This window comes from Chiloscyllium punctatum, chromosome 23 (assembly GCF_047496795.1).
Source record: "Chiloscyllium punctatum isolate Juve2018m chromosome 23, sChiPun1.3, whole genome shotgun sequence".
Taxonomy (NCBI): Eukaryota; Metazoa; Chordata; class Chondrichthyes; order Orectolobiformes; family Hemiscylliidae; genus Chiloscyllium; species Chiloscyllium punctatum.
This window is the reverse complement of record NC_092761.1, coordinates 58,144,414-58,167,069: the sequence shown is the minus strand read 5'-3', so window position 1 is coordinate 58,167,069 and position 22,656 is coordinate 58,144,414. Positions and strand designations below refer to the sequence as shown.

Below are 22,656 nucleotides of genomic sequence, written 5' to 3'. Positions count from 1 at the left end.
GAAAATAAACTTGTAGGTGTTATGAAGGTGTAGAGGTGTACTGTACCTTTCGAGAGTTGAAGGAATTAGCAAGTACAGAGTGCTGGCGAATTTACAGTGTAACATTTGCTCCAGCACCTTGCAGTACCTGGGTTGCTATGGGACAAAAAAACAAATTCAAATTCAGCCAAAGTTATGCCTCAAGATACTACACTCCAACCAAGTTTTAATTTGGTATTTTGACAATATGAAGACCAACGAAACGATCCCATGTAGGAAAGGCATTTGTTCTCTTGAAAAAAAATGATCCAATGCTTTGGGGTACAAATATTAAACAAATTGAAAAGTTGAACCAACATATGCAGACTGCCTGTAGAATAGTTCTTTTAAAGGTCTCTTATCTAGCAACGACCTGTGAAACAAAAACCCTAAGAAGAGGAAAAGAAGACAGAGGAAGATACAAAGAGAAGATTCAACAACTGGCTGGTTTTGAAATGTGAATGTTTTGGTAAACCCTAATCAGGGTTTTTTTCGGACCAGTAGTGTAGAGGGGGGAGTAAAAGATCGGTTAGAGATAAGTGTTGTAAATAGTTGTTATTTAATTATTTTGTTAGATTTTTTTTAAAATGAAGGTTTTAATTTTTACTTTAGTGACTTTTGGGAATAGTTCTGTCTCTTGAATTTTAACAGATTATAGCACAGGGTAAATCTTTTCCGTGTTGCTGGTTTAAATTAGTGGGCTTCAGGAAACCAATGGAGAAGTGGGATTGGCTGGATTGTTTAACTGAGCCAGCATGAACTTAAAAGGCTGAATTACCTCCTGTGCTGTAAATGACTGGACGACATTAATTCCCTATACATCAAAACAAACAATAGTTCTCCAAGCTAATTAACAATAACCTTTTTGAAGTAAGCAACCATATTCAGACTTAGAACTCTTCGTGATTTAGAAAAAAGAATCAGCTGATAGTTTAGTTGTATTGCTCAGTATACTACCGGACAAAATAGATTAGATCCATTTTGGAGTTTACACCTAACTGAGAGTTTCCTTTAGTCATGGAAATAATAGTGGTGCTGTGTTTGCCCTTTCGGCATCTTAGTTTGAGGGTAAAGTCTCTTAGGGTTCCCATCACTTGTTGCACAAATATGCTTGAATGTTGGATCATGATTGAAGAAGATTTGACAGTAATATATTTGCACTTTATTTGCTTGTGGTAGTTATCATCTATCCTTGAAATGCTCTTCTTTGTTCCAGATCTAGAAAAGGAGTTTGTCAAATTCAGGCAGAAAGCAAAGGAAGTACTTCCTGGCAGTGATTGGAGTCCATTGCACCAGACTCCTGGACTGCCTCCTGAGTGGGCCGATATTGTCATTGTGGGAGGAGGGGTAGTTGGCTGGTCCACTGCTTACTGGTTGAAGAAAAAAGAGGCAATTCGGGAAGGGGTCCGAGTGGTGGTCGTAGAGAGAGACCCAACTGTGAGTAAATCATTAGAAGGATAATGACTATTTCATGTCTCAATCAGATACAGTGGTACTAAAACTAATTTTACAGTAAACAAAACTTAAATAGCCTTTGCTCTGAGTTATAAGCCTATTCTACAAAAGCATATAACAAAATGTCAGCACTCTGCAGATACTACTCCTGATGGTCCGTTTCTTTCCTTTGTTCTCTCCAGTTTTGCATTTCACTTGAACTGAATTTTGCTCTTTCTTTATTATATTCAATTATGATCTTTGAGTTTTAATTCCGACATTTCAGACAGTAGGCCACATGTCTGTACTGGTGAGGAATTGCCCCTCGTCCTCAAAGATTTCTCTTCTCACCTTAAAAATTATGCTCACTCGTTTTGAACTCCACCATCCTATGAAAAAGACCTTCCCTATTTACCTTTATCTATGCCCGTCATGACTTTATAAAGCTCTAAGACACCAATCCATCTGGTGCATTGAACCTGCTGTGTCATTAGGTAAATTTACCTAACAGTGACCATAACTCCTTTTTTTTTTACCTGTGTCCACAATTCCTGACTTTGCTGGCAGTGTAAAAGAAAATTCCAAAGACATGTTCAGAAAGAACAAATTGCTCTTCTTGTTCTCCATCTTAAATTGGAGTCATGTCATTTTTAAATTCTGCCCTGTGGTTCCAGATTCCCTCTTGTGGGGAGACCTCCTCCCAGCATCTATGCTATCTAATCTTCAGTAAGGTCACCATTCATTCTTCCAACACCAATGTGCAATGCTTTTTCAGGTTTATCACCTTTTTCTAAGATAAACTGGTCCAGCTTAATCTCTCTGCATAATTTTCTGGGCCAATATCCCTGATACCATTTCAGTAATCCTATGTACTTGCCCAGCTTATATATCAGTTTGTTTTCTTGTCTCTCTTGTTCCAACACACCATTTTAGAGGGTGGAATACAGTTTGGGAATAAAACGTCATTTGGTTGGCTTGCAGCCTGTTTAAGAAACTGCTCGTCAGCCAGAAATCAAAGGAAAATACGCTTAAAAAATAAGAACTGGCACTGAGAAAATATGAACAAAATTGTTCACTTTGTATTTTGGTTGGGAACTCAAACTGTAGAAAAGCATAAAGCGGAGCTCTGAAATACAACATGCTGGAGACACGTAGCATCTGGTGACATTTGGCGAGAGAAATGGAATTAACATTGAGTCCAATATTCCTTTTTGTCTACTAGTTTCTTTCCAGCATTTTCTGTTTCTGTTTTAGATTTGCCATGATTTATAATATATCTAATCAAAGGAATGGTTTGCATGTGCCAAAGTTAGCTTGAGAAACCAGGAGAGATCACTGACAGAATGGTACTCTTACTTATTCAAATAAAATTGCACCAAACTAGCAGCTATGCCTTGGGTTGAAAAACGTATTGCTGGAATATTCAAACATTATTTGAGATGACTGGTTTTCGTTGGGGGACAAACACCGTGTTCCTGAGTTTGATAGTTTGAGCATTTGAAATGCAAAAGATGATGAGTGTTCAATTGAGGGAAGGTAACTGAGAATTATTTCTATAATTTTTTTTGAGGAACTTTCCAACTTTGGGACAACTACAGATCTGATTGTTGGAAGCTCAAAGTATTTTTTTTGTATAATGGCCAGCTTCCCTGCTGGAAACGATTTAAAAGCTTTTCCTTGAGAAAACCACTTTCTCTGATCTTTTCTTTGGCAACAACTTGCTCTGTCATTTGTAACTGAGAATGTATGTAAGTAAATCAAACACTGCCTAAAGTGTCAATTGAAATTGCCCAAACCTAACCAGTGGTAAGGAGACCTGTTGCCTCAACTTTACTGAAAGCAGGGGTTAAACACAGCCAAGTACTAAGCTGTTTTAAGTAATCTTGTCATCTTGTGATCTTGTAAATAAACTGGAAGTTTGTTTTGTTTTATTTTATTTTCTGCATATTTTCAATCCTCGTGAATATAATAATGAAAATCTTGTATTGTCCCACTTATCAATAAAAATAAAACTGACAATACAACAGCATAACAAAGGCAAAATGTAGCATCTGTTCGTGCAACCCAACATATTGGCCAAGTAAAGTTGTGTTTTACTGAGTGTCTCTGGCTACAGTTGCTAATTTGTTTTCTCTTGTACACAGTATGCCAAAGCCTCCACAGTCTTATCTGTAGGAGGCATTCGCCAGCAGTTCTCTCTGCCAGAAAATATCCACCTGTCCATTGAATCTGCTCACTTCCTTCGCAATATCCAGGTACCAGTAGGTTGGCTATAGCATATAGCTGGCTGTTGCTTGGACATTTTGACTTTGCTGAATGGCTTCTTACAGGGGTTAAAGATCTACTGGCAACTTCCAGCCTTGTAGACATTTATATTAATAAAAAAATGCTAAGACTGCTTTGCCCATCTATTTTCTCTCATACTTGGTGACTTATTCAGGGGTACAATTTTACAGGTGTTGGCAGCCTTTCAGTACCTTGCCCACGAGCTTTCCCAAGTCTGTGCAATGAGTATCGAAAGAATATTCGACCCTGTGGGAATTGAGCCTGAAGGTTTCCCATAGAAACTTTGGCTGATTTCTGCCTATTTGCTCCTGTTATAAATTGTGTACAACAGCTACCTGTGAGATTAGATGATTTGGCACAGGCAAGAGTTGGAAGCTGGATGTTCCAAATCAGTATGACTCAGTATCAATCTGGCAGTATACAATCCCTATGAAAAATTCAATCCTTAAAATTATGATCTACAATATGTTGTCCTTAATCTGATTATACTAGTGGATTTCCTGGTTAAGATAGAAGGTAGGTTGGTCGGGGTTCTAAGTACTGAACACTTGGCAAACTGCTATTTGACTGTAGCAGGCACACAAACTCTATAAAAGCACACAAAGCTTACAAATTATGACCCAAAATATTATCTGTGCTTTGATCGCATAGTGACAGACTGGAAAAGGAGTATACAGCTCAAAGTAGCTTATTATGGTAACTGTGTCAGAGCAAACCTAACAGAAATCTTGTCAGACAATGGTATTTGCTTTTGGCTCTTGCTTTAGAATTAGATCCAACAAGGGATTTAGGTTTACAATTTGGCACCAGCTGTGTTTGAGATGAGGAATATTGTCCTTTTGCCTTGTACCTTTTTCCTCCTGCTCCAAATCAAGATTGATCTGCACCTTTGATAATTAACTCTCGAAAATTTAAGCAGTATCAAAATAACAAGTAGTTGAGGATTAATTCTAGCTGGTAAAGTTAATCCATGCAAACATGGAAATGTCAGGTAGAAAATTACTAACTGATTCATTTTAAGGCCGTTCTGTACTTTAGTGGCTGGAACATCGTGGCTAGACACTTCAGGTTAACTGCATTTGCAGGTGGGATGACTTACGTCCAGCTTTGCAATGGATATTGCCCCCCCCACCCCACACCGACTTTGTGTACAGGTCCTCTTTGTTTATCCAGCTGTAAGAAGTGGTTTACTGTTTGCTTAAAAATCCCCCCAAAGGCAAACTGAGCTTCACAGTCTGTACGACGAGTGTTGCACACTCAGTAAATTGCGCTGGTTTGATGATTCCTTCGCTCTCCAGTCTCCTGATTTCCACCTCTGCTTTTGCCCACAAAGCAAATGGCACTGGGCGGGCATTGCAAAATCTCAGAATTGCTGCCTGGTCGACATGTAAAGTGGCTTTGGACCCTTTGATAGTCCCAGGCCCTTGTTGTAAACTTGTAGTGGCTAGCCAGCTCTGAGTCAGTCACCTGAACTGAGGAGATCTAATCTCTTGGTTACAGTGGTCTGCCAAGGCTTTCCTGACTAGACTTGTTACGCTAGGCCAATCAACGACCTTGTCAACAAGGTCAGTTTGGTTCTGATCACTACACTGAGATATTTTGGCCAGTTGTCATATGTATTTGTATGGTCCACTGTCATTTTTTTAAATGAAACATTTCAAGGTGGTTCATAGCATTGTTATTACATGAAAGACACTATACAAGTTCCCCATGGGAGATTGGTTAGCAAGGTTAGATCTCTCAGAATACAGGGAGAGCTAGCCATTTGAATACAGAACTGGCTGCAAGGTAGAAGACAGAGGCTGGTGGTGAAGGGTTGTTTTTCAGACTGGAGGCCTGTGACCACTGGAGTGCCACAAGGATCGGTGCTGGGTCCTCTACTTTTCATCATTTATGTTCACACCCAAATCATTTATATAAGAGGTATAATTAGTGTTCTTACAATGCAGACGATACCAAAATTGGAGGCATAGTGGCCAGCGAGAAAAAGGTTATCTCTGATTACAACGGGATCTTAATCAGATGGGCCAATGGGCTGAGAAGTGGCAGATGGAGTTTAATTCCGATAAATGCGAGGTGCTGCAATTTGGGAAAGCAAATCTTAGCAGGACTTATACACTTAATGGTAAGGTCCTAGAGAGTGTTGCTGAACAAAGAGACCTTGGAGTGTAGGTTCATAGTTCCATGAAAGTGGAGTCCGCAGGTAGATAGGATAGTGAAGAAGGTGTTTGGTATGCTTTCCTTTATTGGTCATAGTATTGAGTACAGGAGTTGGGAGGTCATGTTGCGGCTGTACAGGACATTGGTTAGGCCACTGTTGGAATATTGCATGCAGTTCTGGTCTTCCTACTGGAAGGTTGTTGTGAAATTTGAAAGGGTTCAAAAACGATTTACAAGGATTAGATTAGATTACTTAGTGTGGAAACAAGCCCTTCGACCCAACCAGTCCACACCAACCCTCCGAAGAGCAACCCAACCAGGCCCCTTCCCCTACATTTACCCCTTCACCTAACACTACGGGCAATTTAGCATGGCCGATTCGCCTAACCTGCACATTTTTGACTGTGGAAGGAAACTGGAGCACGTGGAGAAAACCCATGCAGACATGGGGAGAAGGTGCAAACTCCACACAGACAGTTGCCCGAGGCGGGAATTGAACCCGGGTCTCTGGTGTTGAGGCAACAGTGCTAGCTACCGTGCACCCCTAACAGGTTAGTATCGTACAATCCCTACAGTGTGGAAACAGGCCATTCAGCCCAACAAATCCACAGGCTGGAATTGAAGCAAGGCCCCTGACACTGTAAAGCAGCAGTACTAACACTGAGCCAGGATGTTGCCAGGGTTGGAGGATTTGAGCTATCTGGAGAGGCTGAACAGGCTAGGGCTGTTTTCCCTGGAGCGTTGGAGACTGAGGAGTGACCTTATAGAGGTTTATAAAATCATGAAGGGCATGGATAGGGTAAATAGGCAAAGTCTTTTCCCTGAAGTGGGGGAGTCCAGAACTAGAGGGCATAGGATTAGGGTGAGAGGCTAAAGATATAAAAGAGACCTTAGGGGCAACGTTTTCACGCAGATGGTGGTGCATGTATGGAATGGGTTGCCAGAGGGCATGGTGGAGGCTGGTACAGTTGCAACATTTGAGGCATTTGGATGGATTTATGAATAGAAGGGTTTGGAGGGATATGAGGTGGATGCTAGCAGGTGGGACTAGATTGGGTTGGGATATCTGGTCGGCATGGATGAGTTGGACCGAAGGGTCTGTTTCCGTGCTGCACTTCTCTATGACTGAGTGTAAATTGTTCAACATGTAGGCATTCAGATATATTAGTTATTTAAATGTATTTTCTCCACTGAGCAGTCAGCATAAACTCCATTAAATTGCAAACTTGCAGGACCAACAATAAATGATTACACATGGATAAAAGATGGAAGTTTAATTTCTGCAGTTATGGCTCCAGAAAATTGGAGCACAGTTATTACACTGGAGGTGAATCTGAACATTGCAGTGAAATTTTTTTGTCACTGTCATTAATTTGCAGCTTACATCGAAGTGGCACTTAACATATCATAACACAATTTATTTTACAATGCAAACATAGGCATCCTGATAACAGTGGCATGGAGTCATCAAGTTGTACAGCACAGAAACAGACTCTTCGGTCCAATTGGTCACCCCTCAGCCTCCATCGCTCCAGGGAAAGTAGCCCCAGCCTGTTCAGTCTCTCCCTTCAGCTCAAACCCTCCATCTAAAGTTAGTCATTTATGCACAAACACTGATAAGAGAAGCAAGTGCAGACATTCTTCGCTGTTGTTATAATTTGAAAGCTTTTCTTTTTCATAATGGTTAATGTAAGAATAAATACAAATGTATAAATACAAGTTCATAGAAAGGAAAGTGGAAATATGTGGGATTACGTGTAATTTGGCTTTGTAGTTGACCAAATGATTGGAAGCATAGAGTAGTTGTGAACAGATACATTTTTGATTCGAGGGAAATTACTTGAGAACCAGTTGAATATTATTCTTTACTACAAAGTGAATTGAAAACAAAAGGAGATTATGCTTCAATTAGGCCATTGTTGAGATAATATATGGAGTACTGTGTATGCCATAGGTCCCCTTATTTAAAGAAAGATGTATTAGAAGCAATTCATAGGTTTCATAGGTTTACTAGACAACTCTTGGCAAACGTGATTTATCTTAAGAGGAAAAATTTACACAGGCTTGGAGTTTAAATGAGTATAAGTGGCTTGATTGAAACATACAAGATCCTGCAGAACCTTGACAGGGTGCAAGTGAAAAGGGTGTTTCCTCTTGTTAGAGAATCCAGGGGTCACTGTTTATAAATCAATGGTCACACATTTCAGATATAAAGAAAAAATTCTCATCTAAGAGGATAGTCTTTGAAACTCTCTCCCTTGAAAGGCATGGAAGTATGATCTTTGAATACATTTGAGGCAGAGATTCTTGATAAGTAAGGGGTGAAAGGTTATTGGAAGTGTGTAGGTTCCAATACTAACCAATTAACCACAACATTTTGAATGGCAGAGCAGGCTAGAGGATCCGAGAGATTACCTGTGCTCATAGTTGGCATGATGTTATGCTTTTTTTAAAAAAAGCACAAAAGGGGAAAAGGACACTGGAAAATTCCTTTGAGTCCCTCAAAATTCATCCAGGAGATCACTTTGGTTGTATGTTTCCATATCTGTGAATCCACATAAAATACAATCCTGTCCCAAAAATGAAATTGCTTCACCCACTTCCCTTGATGTTAGAGAGTCAGCAGCCACCATATCATTAGCCATGTTATCAGGAGGCTAGGAAAATTAACTCCTCAGACTGCCTTTAATTCTGTGCTGCTCTGATGTAAGTAGACCCAGTTCTTTTTGGATACTATCTGAGCCACTGATGTTCTGTGAACTGGGAATAATTCTTCGAGATCTTCCAGTGAGAAGCTTACCTCTTGAGGTAAATTCAAGGTTTGATCAAGAATTAAAAGCACTCAACGTTGACAAATGATCGGCTTGTACAATAGACAGGGATAAATCATCTAATGTGCTATTAAAAGAAATTTTTTTTTAAATTATTGCTGTCTGCAATATTGAAGATAACAAATCAAGTGAAAATAAGGGTGGTACAGTAGCTTAGTGGTTAGCACTCATTACCTTACAGCACTAAGTACCCGGGTTCGATTCAAGCATTGGGTGACCATCTGTGTGGAGTTTGAATGTTTTCCCTACGTCTGCCTTGGTTTCCACTAGTTGCTCTGGTTTCTTCCCATAGTCCAAAGATGTGTAGATTAGGTGGATTGGCCATGCTAAATTGTCTGTCATGTCCAGGAATGTGCAGGCGAGGTGGATTAGCCATGGTGATTGAGAGCTTATGGGGATAGGGTGGAAGGCTTGGTCTGGGTGGGATGCTCTTCCATGGGTGGGTGCAGACTTGATGGACCAAATGGCCTCTTTCTCCACTTTATGGGTTCTACAAAATCACACTTGAATAAAATGTACCAGCAACTGTGTACATCTATTTTATTGCATTTTTGAGCTTCAATAATGTAGCCAATGAATCAGTGGAGGAGCCTGTTATTTCTGATAGTAAATTTCCTTCCTGAATACAGGAGCACTTAAATGTGGTGAATGAGGAACCTGTGGATATCCAGTTCAACCCCACAGGCTATCTCTTTCTGGCTGGACAGGAGCAGAGTGCAATTTTGGAAGAAAACCATCAAATTCAGAGGTGAGATGTTTGAAAGTGAAGGCTTTAATAATTTTTAAAAAAAATTTTTTAATGTAAAAACTACCTGGCCCTTTGAGACTGCTCCACCATTCAATAAGATCATAATTAATCTTTTAATGGTCTCAGGTCCACTTACCCACCCTCTCACCATAACTCTTAATTCCTTTGTTGTTTTAAAAAAATCTATCTTGGCTCTAAAAACACTTACTGAAGTAGCATCAACTATTTCACTAGGCAGGGAATTCCATAAATTCACCACCTTTTGGGTGAAGAACTTGCTTCTCTATTCAGTACTAAACATGCTTTTTCCCCCTAATTTTGAAGCTATGCCTCCTTGTCCTAGTTTCACCTGCCATTCTCTCTGTCTATCTTATCTATTTTCTTCTTAATTTTATATGTTTCTATAAGATCCTCCCCCTTACCCCCCCCCCCCCCCCCCCCCCCACATTCTTCTAAATTCCAATGAATGTAATCCCACTTTACAGTCTCTCTTCATAAACCAACCCCCTCTGTACCCTCTCTAGTGGCAGTACATCCTTCCTTGAATAAGGACACCAAAACTGTGTGCAGTACTCCAGGTGTGGCCTCACCAGCAACCTATACAGCTGCAACATAACGCAATCCCTTTAGCAGTGAAGGACAAAATTCCATTTGCCTTCCGAATTACCTGTTGTCCCTGCAGACCAACCTTCTGTGATTCATGCACAAGGACGTCCAGGTCCCTCTGCATAGCAGCATACTGCAGCTTTTTACCATTCAAGTAATGATCCTTTTTACTGTTACTCCTACCAAAATGGATGACTTCACATTTATTAACGTTGTATTCCATCTGCCAGACCTTTGCTCACTCACTCAATTATCTATATTGCTATACAAAGTTTCACAGTCCTCTGCATACTTTGCTCTGCCACTCATCTTCGTGTCATCTGCCAACTTTGACACGCTACATTTGGACACCAACTCCAAATCAATTATGTAAATTATGAATAATTCTGGTCCCAACAGACTTTCCTGAGGCACCCCACTAGTTACTGATTACCAACCAGAAAAGCACTCATTTATCCCCACTCTTTGCTTCCTATTAGTCAACCAACCCTCTATCTCTGCTAATACTTCACCCGTAACACTCTGCATCTTTACCCTATTTAGCAGTCCCTTGTGTGGCACCTTGTCAAAGGCCTTTTGGAAATCTACGTACACCACATCCACTGGGTCCCTGTTGTCCACCATGTTCCAATGTCTTCATAGAATTCCAAAACATTAGTTAAGCATGACTTGCCCTTCGTGAAACCGTTCTGCATCTGCCCAACGGGCCAATTTCTATCGAAATGTCTTGCTATTTCTTCCTTGACAATAGACTCGAGCATCTTCCCCAGTACAAAAGTTAAGCTGACCAGCCGAAAACTTCCAGTCTTTAATCTGCTGCACTTTTTAAACAGTGGCAAGACATTTGTATTTTCCAATCTGCTGGAACTATGAGTCTGGCAAATTTTGGAAAATTGCCACAAGTGCACTTGCTATTTCTCCTGCCATCTTTTAGTATCCTGAGATGCATTCCATCAGGGCCAGGAGACTTGTCTATCCTTAGCTCCACTAGCTTGCCTAATGCTACTTCTTCCATAATAATGATTGTTTCCAGGTTCTCACCTACCTTTGTCTCCTTGTCAATTACTGGCATGTTATTAGTGTCCTCCACTGTTAAAATTGACACAAAATACGTGTTCAGTGCCTCGGCCATTTCATCATCTCCCATAACTAAATGTCTCTTTTCATCCCCTAAAGGACCAGTGTTTACTTTAACCACTCCTTTTTTTGTTTTATATATTTATACAAACTTTTGCTATCTGTCTTTATATTCGGTGCTAGTTTTTCTCATGTTCTATCTTACTTTTAGTGGCTTTCTGTTGACCTTTTAAGTTTTCCCAATCTTCTAGTTTCCTGCTATTCTTGGCCACTTTGTATGCCTTCTCTTTCAATTTGATAACCTGCCTTATTTCCTTAGACACCCATGGCAGATTACCCCTTTTCTTACAGTCCTTCCTTTTCACTGGAATATACTTTTGCTGACCACTTTGGAAAAATTGCTTTGAAAGTCCACCACTGTTTTCCAACTGTTCCACCATAAAATCTTTGTTTCCAGTCTACTTTAGCCAACTCCTCCCTCATCCTGTTGTGGTCTCCCTTGTTTAAGCACAGGACCCTAGTATTGGATTTTATTTTCACACTGTCCATCTGTATTCTAAATTCAGCCATACTGTAATCACTCCTTCTGAGAGAATCCTTAGCCATGAGGTCATTAATTATTCCTGTCTCATTATACGGGACCAGATCTAGGCTAACTTGCTCTTTCATCAGTTCCATTATATGGTGGCCAAGAAAACTATTGTGGATAGACTCAATGAACTCCACCTCAAGGCTAACCTGACTGAGCTGGTTCAACCAGTTGATACGTAGATCAAAAATCCCCCATGATGATTGCCAAACCATTTTTACAGGCATTAGTTATTTCTTTGTTTATTGCCTGCCCCAATGTGATGTTATTTGGTGGTAACTACGTCCAACAGTGACTTTGTCTTCTTAGAATTTCTAATTTCCACCCAAATGGTCAACCTTATTCTCCACAGAACCTTAATCATCTCTCAGCACAGCCCTGAAGTCATCCTTCATATCAGAACCATACCACCTTCCTTATCTTCCTGTCTGTTTCCGAATGGTCTGATACGCATGGATATTTAACTCCCAGTTGTGACCATCCTGTAAGCATGTTTCCATAATGGCTACTAAATCATACTCAATCAGTAATTTATGCCATTCAGTCATCGACCTTGTTACAAAAGCTACAATCATTCAGTAAAGTGCCTTTATGCTCGTTTTGATACCCTCATGATTTCCAACATCTCTCAATATCTCCTGAGTTATCCTTCCTTTTTACTTCTTTCATAGTCTGCCTTGAGTTAAACCCTCCTGCATACATGCTACCCTGCTGCTTACCTTTTTACTTACCATCATACTTTGTCGTTTTCCCTTCTCCCCGACTCACTAGTTTAAACTCCTAGTGATCACCCTATTTATCCTTTTCCCTAGAACCCTTGTTCCAGATCAGTTCAGGTGGAGACTGTCCCATTGGTATAGATCCCTTCTGTTCCAAACTGATACCAATGCCCTATGAAATGGAACCCCTCTCTTCTATACCATTCCCTTAGCCAGATGATTAACTCCCGAATTTTCTGATTCCCCCAAAACAATTCGAATGTGGCTGCAGAGATTAAAATCCTCAAGGACCTGTTCCTTAATTTTGTTCCTCGTGCTTGATCATCCCCAAACAGGTCCTTGTTCCTAGCCATGCCTATGTTGTTTGTCCGAGCATTGGCCACAACACCTGAATCCTCCCCCTTCCATTCCAATATCCTTCCTGGGTCCTGTCACCATGCAGGACTCCTGATCCGGCTTGCAAAGGATACAGTCCTCAGCAAAGGACTCACCTTCATCCCCCTCCGTCCACGCATCAATGAATTTAATACACGCTGTGACATCGAACAATTCTTCCGTCGCCTCCGCCTCCGAGCTTACTTTCACAATCAGGACTCCCGCCCACCTTCCAAGGACCCCTTCGCCCACCTCCAACACACTGCATCCACCTGGACATCCCGCGCTGGCCAATTGCCTGCCCTCGACCTCTTCATTTCCAACTGCCGCCGGGACGTTAACCGCCTCAACCTGTCGACCCCCTCCCCCACTCCAACCTCTCACCTTCACAACGCGCAGCCCTCCAATCCCTCTGCTCCAATCCCAACCTCACCATTAAGCCAGCGGATAAAGGGGGCGCAGTGGTAGTCTGGCGCACTGACCTCTACACCGCTGAAGCCAAACGCCAACTCGAGGACACCTCTTCCTACTGCCCCCTCGACCATGACCCCACCCCCCCATCACCAAACCATCATCTCCCAGACCATACAGAACCTCATCACCTCAGGAGATCTCCCACCCACAGCTTCCAACCTCATAGTCCGGGACCCCCGCACTGCCCGGTTCTACCTCCTTCCCAAGATCCACAAGCCTGACCACCCTGGCCGACCCATTGTCTCAGCATGCTCCTGCCCCACTGAACCCATCTCTACCTACCTCGACACTGTCCTATCCCCCCAGTCTAGAAACTCCCCACATACGTTCGAGACACCACCCACGACCTCCACCTCCTCCAAGACTTCCATTTCCCTGGCCCCCAATGCCTCATCTTCACCATGGATATCCAATCCCTCTACACCTCCATCCGCCATGAACAGGGCCTCCAAGCCCTCCGTTTTTTCCTCTCCAGACGTCCCCAACAGTACCCTTCCACTGACACTCTCATTGGTTTGGCCAAACTGGTCCTCGCCCTTAACAATTTCTCCTTTGAATCCTCCCACTTCCTCCAGACCAAAGGCGTAGCCATGGGCACACGTATGCCTGTCTCTTTGTTGGCTATGTAGAACAGTCGATCTTCCGGAATTACACCGGCACCACTCCCCACCTCTTCCTCTGCTACATTGATGACTGCATTGGCGCCACCTCGTGCTCCCGCGAGGAGGTTGAGCAATTCATCAACTTCACCAACACATTCCACCCTGACCTCAAATTTACCTCGACCATTTCTGACCCCTCGCTCCCCTTCCTGGACTTCTCCATCTCCATTAGTGACGACCGACTTGACACTGACATTTTTTACAAACACACCGACTCCCACAGCTACCTGGATTACACCTCTTCCCACCCTACCTCTTACAAAAATGCCATCCCGTATTCCCAATTTCTCCGCCTCTGCCGTATCTGCTCCCAGGAGGACCAGTTCCACCATAGAACACACCAGATGGCCTCCTCCTTTTAGAGACCGCAGTTTCCCTTCCCACGTGGTTAAAGATGCCCTCCAACGCATCTCGTCCACATCCCGCACCTCTGCCCTCAGACCCCACCCCTCCAACCGTAACAAGGACAGAACGCCCCTGGTGCTCACCTTCCACCCTACAAACCTTCGCATAAACCAAATCAACCGGCGACATTTCCGCCACCTCCAAAAAGACCCCACCACCAGGGATATATTTTCCTCCCCACCCCTTTCTGCCTTCCGCAAAGACCGTTCCCTCCACGACTACCTGGTCAGGTCCACACCCCCCTACGACCAACCCTCCCATTCTGGCACTTTCCCCTGCCACCGCAGGAACTGTAAAACCTGTGACCACACCACCTCCCTTACCTCTATCCAAGGCCCCAAAGGAGCCTTCCACATCCATCAAAGTTTTAGTTGCACATCCACCATCATTTATTGTATCCGTTGCTCCCGATGTGGTCTCCTCTCCATTGGGGAGACTGGGCGCCTCCTAGCAGAGCGCTTTAGGGAACATCTCCGAGACACCCGCACCAATCAACCAAACCGCCCCATGGCCCAACATTTCAACTCCCCCTCCCACTCTGCCGAAGACATGGAGGTCCTGGGCCTCCTTCGCTGCCGCTCCCTCACCACCAGACGCCTGGAGGAAGAACGCCTCATCTTCCACCTCGGAACACTTCAACCTCAGGGCAGCAATGTGGACTTCAACAGCTTCCTCATTTCCCCTTCCCCCACCTCATCCTAGTTTCAAACTTCCAGCTCAGTAACTGTCTCCTTGACTTGTCCGACCTGCTTTTCTCCTTTTCCACCTATCCACTCCACCCTCTCCTCCTTGACCTATCACCTTCATCTCCTCCCCCACTCACCCATTGTACTCTATGCTACTCTCTCCCCACCCCCACCCTCCTCTAGCTTATCTCTCCACGCTTCAGGCTCACTGCCTTTATTCCTGATGAAGGGCTTTGCCCGAAATGTCGATTTCGCTGCTCGTTGGATGCTGCCTGAACTCTGTGCTCTTCCAGCACCACTCATCCAGTATTTGCTTTCCAGCATCTGCAGTCATTGTTTTTACCTCCTTGCAAAGGATATAGTCGATCCCACTAATCATAGAATCCCCTGTAACTATCACTTGTCTCTTTGCTCCTCCCTCTTGATTGGTACAGGATACTGATTAAGGCTGATCAGACATCATATTGAATGGTAGTGCAGGCTCGAAGGGCAGAATGGTCTACTCCTACACCTATTGTCTTCTGCACCACGATGCCGTGGTCAGCTGCCTCATTCTCCCCGCAGGCCTTTTCCTCATCCACACGCGGAGCAAGCATCTCATATCTATTGGACAAGGTCCAGAACGGAGGCTGTTCTGTTCCTGAACTCAGGATCCCTCTACCTGCCTCACTTGCAATCACACCCTGTTGTCCCTGATCACTGACTGAATTTGAATTACTTAATCTACTGGGTGTGACTGCCTCCTGAAACAAAACATCCAGGTAACTCTTTCCCCCTCCCGGATGTGTCACAGTGTTTGAAGCTCAGATTCCAGCTCATTAATTCTGAGCCAGAGTTCCTCCAGCAACGAGCACATGCTGCAGATATGGTGGCTGCTTTTCATAATGGAATCAGGCAGCTTCTGCACCATACAAGCTACAGCTACAGTACATCACCTGTCCAGCCATCTTGACTTAGTTACTTTATTAATTTATATATAAATGTATAAGTTAATTCATTTCTGATACTTCTCTACGATGCTGTTTTTCAAACTTGATACAGATTTCCTAATAGCCAATCAAGTTGGTGTGGGCAGCATCGTGGCTCAGTGGTTAGCACTGCTGCCTCCCAGTGACAGGAACATCGGTTCGATTCCCACCTTGGGCAACCATCTGTCTGGCATTTGCGCATTGTCCCCATGTCTGTGTGGGTTTCCTTCGGGTCCTCTGGTTGTCTCCCACGAGCCAAAGGTGTGCAGGTCAGGTGAATTGGCCATGCTAAATTGTCCATCGTGTTCGGTGCATTAGTCAGGGGTAAATATACAGTAGGGGATTGGGTTGGTGTGGACTTGTTGGGCCAAATGTTTCCATAATGTTGGGAATCTAATCTAAAACACGTCACAGCTTCCCTGTGATATCACTCCAGTATCTTTTGCAATCACAACGTACGATTAGGCCACACACCCTGAGCTCTGAGTTTTATACTCACTCCGTGCTGCTCTGCATTCCAACTGCACCCCACAGACTAGGCCATGGTCTGTCGTCAAAGCCTGCTAACCGAATTCATCTCCATATACCTCAATACTGTCCTATCCCCCCCGGTCCAGGAACTCATCACATACATACGGGGGACCACCCTTGCCCTCCACCACCTCCAATACTTCCTTTTCCCTGGCCCCCAACGCCTCATCTTCACTATGGACATACAGTCCCTATACACCTCCATCTGCCATGACTAGGGCCTCCAAGCCCTCTGTTTCTTCCCCTCCCCATGTCCCTACCAGTACCCTTCCACTGACACTCTAATTTGTTTGACTGAACTAGTCCTTACCCTTAAAAATTTCTCCTTCAAATCTTCCCACTTCCTCCAGATGAAAGGGGTAGCCATGGGCCCCAGTTATGCCTGTCTCTTTGTCGGCTACGTAGAACAGTCTACCTTCTGCAGTTACAACACCATCACTCCCCACCTTTTCTTCCTACATTGACCGCATCAACGCCACCTCTTGCTCCCATGCGTAGGTTGAACAGTTCATCAACTTCACCAACATGTTCCACCTGACCATAAATTCACTTGGACTATCTCTGACACCTCCCTCCCCTTACTGGACCTCTCCATCTCTATTAACGGTGACTGACTCAACACTGACATTTTTTTACAAACCCACTGACTCCTGCATTACACCTCCTCCCACCCTGCCTCCTGCAAAAATGCTATTCCTTATTCCCAATTCCTCTGCCTCCATCACATCTGCTCCCAGGAGGACCAGTTCCACATATGAACACACCAGATGGCCACCTTCTTTAAAGACTGCAATTTCCTCCTTATCCTCCTTCTGTAGTTCCCTCTGCAACTACCTTGTCAGGTCCATGCCCCCCAACAACCCACCCTCCCCAGCTGTCACAGAATTGCAAAACCTGGGGCCACACCTCCCTCCTCCTCTCCATCCAAGGCCCCAAAGGAGACTTCCACATCCATCAAAGTTTCACCTGCACTTCCACACGTCATTTATTGTATCCATTGCTCAGGATGTGGCCTCCTCTACATTGGGGAGACAGGACGCCAACTCCCAGCGCGCTTCAGAGAACATCTCTGGGACACCCGTACTAACCAACCCCACCGCCCCGTGGCCGAACACGCCAACCACCTTCCATCCGTTGAGGACCTGCAGGTCCTGGGCCGCCTGCATCACCACTCCCTCACCACCCGACGGCTGGAGGAAGAACGCCTCATCTTCTGCCTCTAGACCCTCCAACCCCACGGCATCAATGTGGATTTCACCAGTTTCCTCATTTGCCCTTCCCCCACCTTATCCCACTTCCAACTCAACACCGCCTTCATGACCTGTCCCACGTTCCCTTTTCCTTCCCACCTATCCACTTCACCCTCTCCTCCGACCTATCACTGTTACCCTTTTATCATTGTATTCTCAGCTACTTTCTCCCTAACCCCACCCCCTCCCATTTATTTCTTTACCCCCAAGGTTCCCAGCCTCATTCCTGACTCAGGGATTTTGTCCAAAACGTCGATTTTTTTTTTTCCCTGCTCCTTGGATGCTGCCTGAGCTGCCGTGCTTTTCCAGCACCCCACACTACTCTAATTTCCAGCATCTGCAGTCCTTACTTTTTTTTTTGCATGGTCTAGTATTGCCTCGTAGCCAATGAAGGTATGGTCTTTTTAAGTTTTTTGTGGATTAGTGGTGCTGGACAAGCACAGCAGTTCAGGCAGCATCCAAGGAGCAGGAAAATCAATGTTTCAGGCAAAAGCTACTTTCTCCCCACCCCCACCCCCTTCTCATTTATCTCTCCACCCTTCAGGCTCTCTGCCTGTATTCCTGATGAAACTGTTATCCGCGTGAAACTTCTCTGAACTGTCTGCAATGAAATAATACCTCTCCTTTTATAAGGGGACCAAAACTGCACTTTGTACACCAGATATGGTCTTACCAGCAACTTATACAGATTTCCTACTCTTATACTGCAATCTCCTTGAAATTGGGGCCAATATTCCATTAGCCGCCTTGATCACCTGCGCCTGGATGCGAGCTTTGTGTTTCATATATAAGAACCCCTGGCCAAACCAGTACAAAACTATTGAAAACCAAATCTTGCAACTTGAAAGAACTCAGTAACTGACATTGAAATGAAAACAGTATTAAACAGACTCACTCTGACTTAACAGTTAATAGATAGCAAGAAAAGTCAGGTTCCATAATCTCCTGCTCAGCTGAGTGGAAAACTGCTAGTTTGTTCCACCCTCTAGAGGTTTTAGTGAAGAGAGAGCTTCATGAGTGGTATAGCGCAAATTGTACAACCCCTGTGCCACAAGATCAGGAGGCTAGAAGAACACAGCACACCCGGGCAGCATCAGGAGGTGGAAAAGTCAACGTATCAAGTGTAACCCATCTTCAGGACTGGGAGTGGGTGTAAGGGGAGCTGCACCAGCTCAACAAACAGTTTTTTGGTTCATATATGACCCACTTTGAACAAACTCAGGTGGATGTCGGTCTTTATTTTGTTTGCTGAGATTTTCAACCTGAGATAAACCATTGTGGGAAAGTGCAAATTGAATGTCAAGTTTTCCATTGCTGACAGGAAGAGAAACACTCAAAAGCCAATCTCCTCAAGAAGTCACCAATATTTGCTTGTACAATCTATCGTGCAGAGGACATCAAATTGTGGGGAGCAGTTGCATGGTGATTACTGATGGAAAAGAGAGTAGTTCATTTCCATGTTAGAACTTTAATGCGATGTTTCTATTTCTAGAGCTCAAGGAGCAGCAGTCACTCTGCTCTCACCCCAGCAATTACAAAAGAAATTCCCATGGCTGAATACAGACGGGGTTGCTATAGCTTCATATGGTGAGTGTATCATGAAAAAGTCTGAATTTTGAGAAAAAACTTGAATTATTTAGAACAATTAGTGATTCTCATGTATTTACCAAAGTGGAATGCGTCACTGCTGAGTAACAGGCTCAAATGTTAAATTGATCACATCCAGGTTAGGTACAAAGTACAAGTTCAAACTATTTGACAGCTCAATCTTCAATGTAAAGCCCTTGTGCACCACATTGTCATTCACTGCATCGGCCGGCATTTGGCCTTCCGTGATGGGAGTGCCGACTGTGCTGAAACAAAGGTCCATTTTGTGTTGTGACAAAAAGAACATAGTCACTCAAACACAAGGTTGTTTATTTGACTTGCCAAATAGAAGATCAATACTCCCTGAAAAATGGGCAAAATTTTAACACTTGATGGCTTTAGCTGCCTAACACTTGATGGCTTTAGCCGCCACCTCCTCGTTCCCCCACAAAAAAAAACAAACAAAAATGTTTTGCATAACTCAACTTGTAAGTTTCTTCCCTGGAATTTAATCCCTGGTTATGACATATTTTAGATTTTGTCAGGAATTTCAATTCCATTTCTATGTGTTGATGAATATTGCTCACTTTCAGATCCTCAAACATATGTAAAGGAGCTTTGATTTACAGGAATTTGTCCACAAACAGTTTTAAGTTGCACTTCATCTTGAATTTTGCTTTAACATCTTAACTCAAGAGTATCGTGTGTCAACGATTCCCATCATTTTTGTAACAATTTGTTGTACATCTGACGTAGATTATAGATTATCATCATTTAATTTATACTTTAAAATTGCATCCGAGATTAAAGGCAGAATTCCAATGGTGAAGCAAACTAATGTGCGATGAATCATCTCTTCATCAGAGTATGAATAGATATTACAATCCACCAACTTTGTTTTCTTTACACAGATGCTGCCAGATCTGCTGAGTTTCGCCAGCAGTTTCTACTTTTGTTTCTGATCTTCAGCATCCACAGTTCTTTGTTTTATTTTAATAGAAATGGCCTGATTTTGCCTATTGATTGTTGAACTCTGTTACAGGTCTAGAGAATGAAGGTTGGTTTGACCCCTGGCTGCTGCTGAATGCTTTCCGAAGGAAGGCGATATCAATGGGCGTGTTTCCGTGTTATGGAGAGGTGATAGGTGAGCAGTTTAAATGCAATCATTTCGATGGTATGGTCCTCTTTAAAAGAGGTGGAGAGCATTCAATTGTCTGAGTTCAAGAATTGGTTTAAATGGGTCATTGCTACATTAAACCACTACCAGCATTGGTCCAGCTTGTTGTTCATATCATTGCATTTATAACCCGGTGATGTTGCACAACACTTCACGAGCAGTTAAGTATTGTTTGAAATATCATCAATATTTAAACTGTCAACTAAATTGCGCACAAGATCAGACATGCAGCAGCAAAATAAATGATTGAATGTTGTTGACTGACATAGACATTGACCAGATCACCTTGTGTCTCTCCAAATTGAATCATGGCCTTAAATTTAGAGCTAATGTTACAATCTCTGTAGAGGCTTGCAAAATGTAAACTTGAATTCCCCATTATTAACTGAAAAGGCCATGCAACACGATCATTTCTTTTAAAGAATTAGTGTTTTATTGACAATAGACAAAGAAGCACTATTCCAAACACAACAATTCCTGTTCTATTTGTATTTTAAACTTTTTTTGTATTTTAGGTTCTTGAAGTTCTAGAAATAAACCAAAATGTCAATTTCCAAAAATTCAGTCTCTTTCTCTTCAAATTCTGAGGTGAGGGGATTTTTGGTGATTCTCCATTAGCATTTGCTCAGCAGAATCCCCCAGTTCTGCTTCATCTGTTTGCTATGATCAGAGGGATAAGCATGCAAGGGCTCAGGACCTGGAATGCTAAGCAGCAATCACATTCTACTTTGGCAGTAATATAATCAGACCAGGGGCAAGATAACACCGAGCGTGATTTTAAGGAAAAGCTTAGTTCCCATAAGGATGTGAGTACTGCTGGTGAGATACTGATCTTGCATAGCCAAGTTATGGCACAGGAAGAGGCCATTCAACCAAACATGTTTGCACCACCTGGAAAAGATTTTTGAAAAAGCTAGCTGTTCTAATCCCACCTTCCAGCACCTGGTCCTAGCGTTGCAGGTTACGGGTGCATTCCAGGCAATGTTTTAAATGAGTTGAAGGTTTCTGCCTCTATCACCAAACCATGCAGCAAACTAAAAGTTTTCCTTCTGTCCCTTCTAATCTTTCTGCCAGTTACCTTAAATCTGTGCCCCTTTGGTAACTGAATTCGCTAATAGAGGAAATAGGGCTGTCTTATCTACTCTGCCCAGGGCCCTCATATAATTTTATGCACCTCAGTTAAGGCAAGCTCAGCCTCATAGCTGAGAGAGAGAGAAATGATGTCCTTCCTGTAATGTGACTAGAACTATGTGCAAAATTCCAACTGTGGAATAAGTAACACTTTAAACAATTCCAGCATAATATCCCTGCTTTTTTTTTATTTCATGCTTCATTCAATAAAGGAACTTATCACCCAATCAGTTGATAAATTGCAAAGCAAAAACTTTGTCGACAAGAGTATGACGTGTTATGGAACCAAGAGTTCAGATGCACGTCAGCTGACTGTTAAGAGTTTGGTTGGTCTTCTCTACACAAAGATCTGGTGTTCCGCACTGGATGATATGCTTTTTTAAAAGGAAATTTGATGGGGGTCTTTAAAATAATAAAACAATCAAATTTCATCCTTGCTGAAAGGTTAACGAACTAGGTTTGTCAAGGAGAGCCTAGGGCACCTCAATTATTGTAAGCATTGAGCTACGTTACATTTCAGCTACCTGTATTTTTCACATTATTATTCACCATTTTACCAAGTTGTTGAGTTTGTGTAATGAGTACATGATTCATTGCAAGTGTTTGAGAAGAAATTGGGTGAGTTCCGAACATATGGTTTCCAGGCCTAAGTTTCATTGAGTATCAAATTTTGTTCCACAACACTATTATATAAAGGTGTTGTATAAGTGCTAACTGTTTTCAGTTAGCCAAAATTATCCAATGGTTTTTCAGTCTTTTTTTGCCTCTCTGAGATGACAAGACTGTTGGTAGATTTGGTTGAAGGAAGCAGTGATAGTGTTAGTTGCACCAGAAAATATTGGATATCCATGAGGACGGCTGATCGTTTTCATCAGTCGCCTTGATTTGTGACTTTCTGACTTGTTTTCAGCATTTTTGCACTAAAAATGTGAACAGTACCAA

General features: G+C 42.9%; 1 protein-coding gene across 2 annotated transcripts in view; it reads left to right on the top strand.

Annotated features, from left to right (window-relative positions):
• The window catches only part of foxred1 (FAD-dependent oxidoreductase domain containing 1), a 42,562-nt gene that overhangs the window by 4,294 nt on the left and 15,612 nt on the right, over nucleotides 1–22,656 (top strand). The window contains exons 2-6 of one of the 2 annotated variants that reach the window (XM_072593042.1): nucleotides 1,235–1,455; nucleotides 3,597–3,707; nucleotides 9,359–9,477; nucleotides 19,312–19,406; nucleotides 20,449–20,550. In XM_072593042.1, the coding sequence (XP_072449143.1) occupies nucleotides 1,235–1,455; nucleotides 3,597–3,707; nucleotides 9,359–9,477; nucleotides 19,312–19,406; nucleotides 20,449–20,550 (648 nt within the window). The remainder of the gene's footprint in view (nucleotides 1–1,234; nucleotides 1,456–3,596; nucleotides 3,708–9,358; nucleotides 9,478–19,311; nucleotides 19,407–20,448; nucleotides 20,551–22,656) is intronic. The other variant, XM_072593043.1, reaches the window with a different exon arrangement.